General features: G+C 63.3%; 1 protein-coding gene across 1 annotated transcript; it reads left to right on the plus strand.

Moving 5' to 3' along the window:
• Positions 1–238: 238 nt before the first annotated feature.
• Positions 239–9,076, plus strand: LOC123034920 (gamma-aminobutyric acid receptor subunit gamma-4-like). Its single transcript, XM_044452704.1, has 9 exons — positions 239–525; positions 1,394–1,542; positions 2,699–2,766; positions 3,299–3,519; positions 3,815–3,897; positions 6,345–6,482; positions 7,489–7,641; positions 7,906–8,108; positions 8,777–9,076. Exons 1-9 carry the CDS (start codon positions 239–241, stop codon positions 9,074–9,076), a joined length of 1,602 nt encoding a protein of 533 aa, XP_044308639.1.
• The last annotated feature ends 436 nt before the right edge of the window (positions 9,077–9,512 follow it).

Raw genomic sequence — 9,512 nt, forward strand, 5'->3', positions numbered from 1 at the left:
AGGCTTGCAGCAACCCCTCCGCCAGTCTGCCGTGCTCTTGAGTGCAAAACGTTTTCCATATGTGACAGTTCCCTGAACAGGCTCCAGGCACAACGTGGCCGCCTCCCCGGTGCTTGCTGCCTGCAGGAGCCCAGGCATCGCTTATTACACCTGGGAGACGGGAGAGAGAGCCGTGGGCTGGCCCGCGCAAAGGGGGCCTCAGCGGGACTCGCGAGCCGCTCTCTGCCGCCGGAGCGAGATGCGGGCGGGCGATGAGAAGCTCCCCTTGCGAAAAGCACCCAGTTGTTCTCAGCGCCTCCTGTGGGGGATGCCTGAGGCAGAGCTGCTGCCCCGCGAGGAGCTCCCCATTCCCGGCCTGAGAGCCTGGAGCACACGTGGGCCACTGCTGCCGTCCGCTGAGGCCAGGGCTGTGCCTCGGACAGGCGAGCCGGGCGAGGCCCCCTCTGAGCGGCTGCACGGGCCGGATTCTGCTGGAGGCTCGCAAAGGCAGCGTCCAGACAGCATTTTTCTTTGGAAAGAGATGCGGTAAGCCAGGAGGGCTTTCGGACATTGCAGGATTCAACTCACTTTTTCACTGCAGGTTGACCCCGAGTAATCAGACCTCGTTCTCCTGTGTGCAGAACCCAGCCTGCTCTTCCTCTGAGCTTGGTGCCAATGGCTGATGATAGCAACGAGGCCTGAGTTCTGGAAAATTAGGAGGGAGTCCCTTGTACCCCATGGCTTGCCTCACTCCAGCTCTTGGGCGTAAGCAAAGGGAGGAGAGAGAATAAGTCTGGAAATTTTTCCGAAAGGTTAAAACATTCATGGATCACTTGCCAAGGCAGGCATCGCTCTGGCTCCGCTTGTCCTGTGCATCTCTGGCCCCTAAAGTACCTGGGAGCCAAAGGGGCTCAGTGAACACCTCCCTTGCTCAGAGCCTCATGGCAGAGGAGGAAGGTTGCCTGTGGACTCTGTCGACAGGGATAGCCCCAGAAAAGGACCTCTGTCACCTGCTTCTCGGGACCACAACTTGCTCCCCCTCCTCTTGCGCGTCAGGGTCACGGGGAGAGCTGGCTGCGTTCCCTTGCGTGGGCCTCGGATCCTGTTCAGGGCAGGCGGAGAGGGGAGAGGCCAAACCCTCCCAAAAGGGGCCACGTCCCCCCCCGTCCTCTCTTCTCATTCTCCCCAACAGCTGCTGCTCTCTGAATGCTTTTGTCCAGATGTGGGAAAGAATGCCCCCCGTGCCCCCATTCCACCGAGGCCGTCTGGCCCTCTTCTTGTCTCCTACCACCTGCTGCGTTAGGTGGGGGAGATGCTGGCAGTCAAAAACGGGACCTGCGGCCTGCATGGCAGCCTCCGCCCCAGCGCCGTGCTCCTTGCCCTTGTCCTTGCGAGGGTTTCCCTTGTCCTGCAGGGTGGAGAGCGTGGAGGAGTACGACTATGATTACCTCAGTGCCAACAAGACTTGGGTGCTGACTCCCAAAGCCCAGGAGACGGATGCCACCCAGATCCTCAACTCCCTCCTCCAGAACTATGACCAGAAGCTGCGGCCAGACGTTGGTGGTAAGTCCTCAGGACCTGCTGGGGAGCAGAGCCATTCTGGGGGAGCAGTGAGGAGCGCCTGACAGGCCGGGGGTGGCTTTGCTTCCTGGGCTCTGGATGGCCAGCAGCATCAAGCCCTTCCTAGCCCATGGCCTGCAACTCTTCACCTCTTCCCACCCATTTCCCCAGGAGTATTCGTCACATTCCCAAATGTTCCGCAGGATGGTGGGAGGGGGAGCCTTCCTTTCAAATGTATTATTTTTGGCAAACAGCCCCGCCCACCCCCATCCTCATCGCCGCCACCATTATGCAGACGACAGATGAGGGACGCCCCCCCTTCGCGGGATGAGGCTGCAATGCAGCTGTGCACGCTCAGAGAGGGCTCTGCACTCCGGCCCGAACAGACAGCCCTGGCCGGAGCTCCCCGAGGCACTGGCCTGGGAAGGTGCTCTTCCAGAGGCGTGGCGGGAGACCCGTTCAGGACAGCGCCGTTCCCTGCTGCACCCACCCAGAGCCCCCTGCTTGCGTGCTCGGGCCGGGCGAGGCACAGAGCCGGGGCTGGCGGGCCAAGGCTGCTCCTGCCATGCTCCTGCTGGGGCATTTGCCGAGGTGGGTGGAGCAAAATGGTCTTTTTTCCTGCGGCCCCCCAATTATGCAATGGGTTAGCAAGGTCCCTTTCATCTCTGTCCTTTAAGCAGCCCTGGAAGCTTTCATTTCAGTGGGCTTCCCCTTTTTCGTTTGGACCTGTTGGGCACATCAGAAGCTGCCATGGACTCAGGCAGACACCATCCCTGGTCCATCTAGCCCAGCACTGCTGACACTGGCTGGCAGCAGCAGTTGTCCGGGGTTTCAGGCCAGAGTCTGTTTCCCCAGCCCTGCCAAGAGATGCAGCCAGGAACCGGACTGAGGGCTTTCGGCATGCAAAGCAGGCCCTGCTCTGGGGCCACCATTTGTGTGGCACCGCTGCCGCCCTTTGTCCGCACCCTTTAACCGGCCTGCCTCGATTGCACCGGAGCGGTCTTTCCACTATCGCAAGGCTGCATGGGTGCAGTGATGCGCCGTACGGCGGGATGTGGCATTTTGATGAACAGACACAGATGATCCCACCCCCCACGGTTGTCCTCGGCACTGCCCCTTCCTCCCGGCTGAGCCGCCTCTCCTTGGGCTTCTTCTGCAGTCAAGCCCACGTTCATCGACGTGGACATCTACGTCAACAGCATCGGGCCGGTCTCTGTGATCCACATGGTGAGTGTCGAGCCCATTGGGCAGCCACAGAACCCTGCAGGGATGGGGATGGCGCGTCTGTGATGGGAAGTGGCCCTGGGAGCCAGGGCTGCGCTGGCCTGGTGGCACGGGGGAGACAGGCAGCCCCAGGGGTGAGGGGGCCAGCTGCGCCCCGCCTCCCTCTCCCGGCTGCACCGCATGGTCCCAAGGCCTGCCCTCTCTCCAGCGCCCCACAGCCCCGCCTTGCAAGGGGCTGCGTCTGCCTGTGCGGGCCGTGCCCGTCCTGGGGCACACAGACTTGTGCTCCCTGAGGCTTTGCTCCTGCGCCGCAGACTGCAAGGAGGCCCTCGGCCGAGAAGCATCCCGCTCTCCTCCTCCGGACCTGACCAAAACCCTGGGATGGAAGGACGGCTCTGCCTGGGCGCCTGCTGTGGCCGGGCCTGCCCTGCTCCAGATCTCCCAGAAGGTCCCCTGCCAGGCAGAGGCCCCCGCCCCATCGAGGGGCCATGGAGCAGAAGCCCCACGGGTGACGGCTCCGCTGCGCCTCCCGCAGGAATACACCATCGACATCTTCTTTGCTCAGACGTGGTACGACCGGCGCCTGCGCTTCAACAGCACCCTCCAGGCGCTGACCCTCAACTCCAACATGGTGAGCCGCATCTGGATCCCAGACACCTTCTTCAGGAACTCCAAGAGGGCGGACTCCCACTGGATCACCACCCCCAACCAGCTCCTCCGGATCTGGAGTGACGGCAAAGTGCTGTATACCCTCAGGTGGCTCCTGGTGCACAGTGGGGACAGAGCATGCTGGGTGGGGGCGGGGGGCTGGGATTGCACAGCAAGGGCCGAAGTGGGGGGGGCGAGCAGAGTGTGGTCACGTGCCCCCCAAAGGAATCGGAACGGACCGCAGGGTGGCTGCAAGCTCCAGTGCCGCCCGCGGGCTGCGGGGGGCTGGCGGGGCCCCGGGGGCTTCTGTGGCGTGGGGCTGCCGGGACCCCCCTCTCGGCAGCAGAGGATGGCGTTGCCGAGCTGCAGCGCCAGCAAGCACTGCGGGCCTCCTCCCTCGCAGGCTGACCATCGAGGCCGAGTGCCTGCTCCAGCTGCAGGACTTCCCGATGGACACGCACTCCTGCCCCCTCGTCTTCTCCAGCTGTGAGTAGTGCCGCGGGGAGTGGCATGGGGCTGAGCTGTGGGGCAAGAGGAGGCTGGAGGAGTTGGCCTTTGGGGCCCCTGGGGAAGGCTCTGAAAGAGCAGGGCAAGCGCCGGGCGAAGAAGACGGCAGCCGTCTGCTCACCTGCTGCCTCCTTGAGCCCAGCTCCTCCAGCAGATGCCAGCTGTACATTCCCCAGCTTTTGCCCACTGCCGTGAGGTCTGGAAACCTGGGGCTGAGAGGGACTGTATGGGTCCTGGTTTTTCAGGAAAAGAGCTTCCTTAGCTCAAGCCCAGATCTGCTGCCCCAGGCCTTGCATGCCTCCGGGCTTCTTTCCCCACCTTCCTCGCCTGAAGCCTTCCCAGAGGTGTCTGTGGCGATAGGCCTGCCCCACACGGTCCGGCAAATTCACTCACGTGCCCCCCAAGTGCATGGCTGCCGTTGCCCCTGCCCATGTGTGTTTCCCTGTTCAGATGCCGGGCTTACCGGAGCGCCGTCTTGAGAAGCCCGCTTGCAGCTGCTGAACTGCGGGGGCCAGGCTCCTGCTGAGTACTAACCCGTCAGCTCTGGAACCTCCCCGAGTTCACTGCACATGTGCAAGCAGAGCCCGCACGGGTGGGCGCACAGAGGGCCGCTCCAGGGGCAGCGGTCGCAGGTCGGAAACCAGCCTTGCGCGCCAAGGGCCCCTCTCGGCCTCTGCATCTTCCGAGTGCCTCCCGATTACGGGCAGCCCACCTAGCGGCACATGCCGCACATTCGCCTGGATTAGTGCCGCTGCCCGGCCTCGCCTGCCCCGGCTCCCTGAGGAGTGATCCCCTCCCGGGCGCATCAGGGCCAGCCCTCAACAGGGCCTCTGCACGTCCCTCTGCGGATGCAGCCAGAGTGGCAGAGGAAGCCAGGCCAGCTGCTTGCAGGAGCCGTTTTGGGGCCAGGGAGGCCTTCCTGCTCCCCCCTTACCTCAACCCTTTCCCCCCCGCCCCTCACAGCCCCGGGGGAGGGAGAGGCCTTGCTTGGGTGAAAGTGGGGGGCACATCTGCCCATGGGGTGGGGGGCACACCTGACGATTCCTCCCCCCCGGTGCCTTGTGGGGCCAGTCGAGATGCCGAGCGGGTGGCATGTGGGCTTTTGCCGTCTGGCACTTGTTTCCACCTGGACTGCAGTGGCCGATCGTGGCCGGGTCTGTGCACAGGCCCGTGATTCCAGGCCTTTGTGGTCCCCTGAAGCTGGCCAGGGGCAGCAGGGCCCCGCCGTGCCCGAAGAATCCCCCCCCCCCCATCCCCATGCCCGTCTGCTCGGCCAAAGGGGACTGGAGCTGCTGCACTCAGCAGGGCCTTTTCCAGCAGCCGGAAATGCAGGATTCGGCCAGGCCAAAGCCCAAGCAGAGGGTTGTCCAGTTCCCTGGGAAGGAGTAGGCTTCCTTTCAAGGCCCGTCGTTCCAGCTAAATGGCTCCACTTTCTGATGCCGCACATGTGCTTGCCTGCTTCGTTTTACACTCGGTTCAGGGGCTGCCACTCCAGCGGAGGCAGGGGTCGGGGGCCGCAGCCCTAATTCCCTCGCAGGAGGCCCTCGCTCATGCTCCTCCACATCCCACCCTCCGCCTCTCCTCTCCCACCACCAGGGAAGAGCCGCTGCAGGCGAGGCGGAGGCGCTGCCAACCGGGACCAGGGCAGCTCCTGATGGCCCTGGGGGCCCGATTCCACCAGCTGCCCATCCTCAAAGCACAATTGTTAGCCTTTTAGCAGGGGCTTTTCCTTAAGAACAAGCTCCTGCGATACTCGTCATTTTTAAAAGAAATGAACAGTGGCACAGTCCAGTCAATCAAATTGATTCTTGAAAAAAGATTCGATTTGATTTACTGGGAGAAGTGATTGGCACGAGGGGAGTGGCATTAAGGACTGGGGTCTGAACTGTATGAATCAGGAGCAACCTGGTGCTGCTTAAAGCAGAGCCACAGGGGTGCATGCGGTCCAGGAGCCTGCGAAGGGAAGACCGCGAGCCAGTGGCTGCTCCTGGCTTCCTGGGGAGCAGCTTGCCCGTGAGAGCCCTTTGTCCCTGGCCTGCAGGCTGGCCCAGAGGCCCCTTGCCTCCTAGTCCCAGGAGCAACTGGCAGTGTCCTCCAGGCAGCTCACTCCCCACTCAGTGAAGCCTTGTCCCCCTCAGCTTCCGTTGTGCTGCCCACCAGCTGTGCTAGGGGCCCCGTGAACCTTCCAAGCCTGTGGTATGCGCCCTATCCAGGCTTCTCTTGTTCTAAGCTTTATGAAGGGGTTTAAACTTCTTGACTGCTTCTTCCAGCTTTCCTTTTAAAAGAGCTCTCATGTTGGAAAATGTTTCCGTGGTACAGCCAGAACAGCCTGCCTCTGAGATGATGGAGAGCACGAGCAGGAGTCTTACTTCTGCTGGGAAGGGCCTGCAGCCTTTACCTCCCCGAAAATGTCTGTCTCTTTGCAGATGGCTACCCACAAGAGGAAATAATCTACCGCTGGAAGAGATACTCCATTGAAGTCTCTGACCAGCGGACCTGGCGGCTCTACCAGTTTGATTTCACAGGGCTCAGGAACACGTCTGAGGTGCTCCGGACTGGGGCTGGTAAGGAACCGTGGGAAGGGGAGCGGCCAAAGACGTGGCACAGGGCAGCATGGCTCCGACTCTGTCCCAGCGCCCCAGGCACATCGAGACCCGTGCCGTGCCGGGGGCCCAGGGGCACCGTCGCCAGCCTTCAACGTGATGTGACGAGCTCTGAGGCAGGGGAGCCCGTGGCAGTTTGGGGACAGAATTTAAGCCCCGAGGAGCAAGGCAGGATAGCAGTTGCGATTTTAACCTGTTCACTCCGAGAAGGCATGTGGTGGGGGGAGGTAATTTGCACTGAAGCCTCGTACTGATTAATCTGTTCGTGACTGGCAAGCACAAGTGGGGGCCTAGGTACAGAAGCAGGTCTTAACTGTGGCCGAGATAAAGGGCAAACGGCTTCCTTCTCGACCGCTTGTGAACATCTCTAGATTGAGGCAGTTCCTGGAAGCTGGTTGTCTTAATCAAGCATCTCTGCCCGTAGTTTGACTGAGCTGGGGGACCGGCCTCCTTTGCTGGAATCCCTCAGAATGTCACCTGCACTGAGATACGGCAATATCTGGCCAAAAGAAAACAAATTAACACACTGGCCTGCTTTCGGGGACGTGATGGCTCATTAGCACTCTTACTGGCAAAGCGATGGAAGGCCTCCCTCCAATACGTACCCGCGTGCTCACCTGTGGCACACTGTGGGCGAGTCTGGATTACCTGGACAAGTGATGCATGCTGGTGGATGGGAACGGGGGGCCAGGCAGGGCTTTTCGACCCCTCCCTTCAAACCTATACTTCTTGGTTCTCGGGTCACCCAGATCTGGGTTTCTCACTGCCGGTTTAGCTACAGGTGGCACTCAAAGGGATCGGGGAGCAGAGGCAGAAGACGACGCAAGTGCGTGGGCGGTGGCGGGTGTGTGCGGCCAGGGAGCAGCCCCTGCTGAGCCGTGTGGCGAAGGTGACATCGCCCGCTGGGAGCACACGGCCACCCGGCAGGTCCGTGGGCCTCACGCTGGGCTGCCTGTGGCCTCCCCAGGGGACTACATGGTCATGACGGTCTCCTTTGACCTGAGTCGGCGCATGGGCTACTTCGCCATCCAGACGTACATTCCCTGCATCCTGACAGTCGTCCTGTCCTGGGTCTCCTTCTGGATCAAGAGGGACTCCACTCCTGCCAGGACATCTCTGGGTAAGGCAGGGCTGGGGCGCTCCACCCCCACTCCTCAGGCGCCCCACGGCCTGGGGGGCTTGGCGCAGCCGCCACCCCCACCTCAGGCGCCATGAGGGCCCCCAGTGTGGAGGCAAGAGAGCTGCCTCCATCCGGGACTACACCCAGCAGGCCCGGCGGCCCGGGGGCCCCCCCCAGGGGAGAACTGGGGTCCCCCCGCCAGCCCCGGGGGGCCCGTGCGAGGCTCCCGCCGCGCCTCCGCAGCCAGCTCGGCCTCCCTCGCAGGGATCACCACCGTGCTCACCATGACCACGCTGAGCACCATCTCCCGCAAGCACCTGCCCCGCGTCTCCTACATTACGGCCATGGACCTCTTCGTCTCGGCCTGCTTCCTCTTCGTCTTCGCGGCCCTCATGGAGTACGCCGCCCTCAACTATCTCGCGGGGAGCAGGAAGCCCGCGGAGTGCGGCCCCCACAGGCCCAGGCCGGTGAGCGTGAGCCGTCGCGCGCGGGGAGGAAGCGTGTGGCGGCTGCGGGGGGGGGGGGCAAGCAGGAGGGGGCTGCCTCAGTGCCCCGTGCATGAGGAGGGCACCGCCGGTGGCTGAGCTGTGCTGCCCCACTGCCTGGGGCTGGGCGGTGTGGAGGAGCTGGCTGCCCTCGCGCCCCACTGCTCGGCCTTCTGTGGGGCATTGGGCAGGGTGCTGTGGTCAGAGAAGGCTGGCTGGGGGAACCCCCTTTGGGTCAGCAGTTCTCGAGGGGCCTCCAAAAGAAGACTGCCAGAAAGCGGGGATGGGAAAGGGGCTCTCCGTGATGCCAGCGGTTGCCAAGGCCCCCGCAGGGGACAGGTTCCCACTGATGCCACCGCCTCGGCAGCAGCCTGGATTCGGGCCCCTGAGAACCGGACCCCACTCCACAGCCCGGAGGGGCACGGCCCCGTTCGCTGAATGGAGAGGCTGCTCGCTTGGCTGTCCTGGGTCTCTGCCCCCCCCCCCCCCAGAGCTTCAGGGCCCCCGGGAAGGTGGCTGGTGCCCAGCAGGGCCCCTGTGCTGCCAGGGAGCCCCGTGAGCGGGACGGTGGGGCTGCAGCTCAGCTCAGCTCAGCCAGAGCGCGCTGAGGCCCCTCACCCCCATTTCACAAGCCCTCTGTCCCGCTCCAGCCAGCCAGGCACGGCCGGCACCTGCCCTCCTACACGGCCATCCACATCAGCAGCCTGGTGCGGTGGCCGCCAGAGCTGAGTGATGAGGAGGAGGAGGAGGAGGAGCTGCCCACGCCCTGCCTGGAGGGGAAGGAGTGCCGGCGCTTCTTCTGCTGCATTGAGGACTGCCAGACCGGGACGTGGCGGGAGGGGCGGATCCGCATCCACATCTCCCGCCTGGACTCCTATTCCCGCGTCTTCTTTCCCACGGCCTTCCTGCTCTTCAACGTCGTGTACTGGATCGCTTACCTTTACCTCTAGTTTCCTGCAATGAAAGAGCCACGGAAGGAGGACTCGGGCCTGTGGCTGCTTCCTTGCCCAGCTGCCCCTTCTCTGCTGGGAGCACAGCAGATCTGGCTGCTTCTGCGTAGGGAGAAGAGACCCAGGACTGGGGGGCCCTCAAAGGCTGCCCGGTCTGGCCACTGCCGGGGCCAGAAATGGGCTGCTCCAGTGCTTCTGCCAGGCAGCTCTCCGGTCCTGCAGGACAGAGGGTCCCCAGGCCCCAGGCAAGCTGTCCCACTGCCCAGCAGCCCCCGCCCCTGCTGGAGGTTGGCTGCCTGCATGAGAAGGTGTGACACTGACCGGCCAAAGCTTCACTTGGCCACCAATGGCCCTGAAGCAGGGAGCCCCTGGGAGAGTCGGGGCCTGGGATCAAGCGGGAATGCCCAGTTTTCAGCCCTGCAGCTAGCTCCCATTT

The sequence above is a fragment of the Varanus komodoensis genome, unplaced genomic scaffold (assembly GCF_004798865.1).
Source record: "Varanus komodoensis strain SLA01 unplaced genomic scaffold, ASM479886v1 scaffold74, whole genome shotgun sequence".
Taxonomy (NCBI): domain Eukaryota; kingdom Metazoa; phylum Chordata; class Lepidosauria; order Squamata; family Varanidae; genus Varanus; species Varanus komodoensis.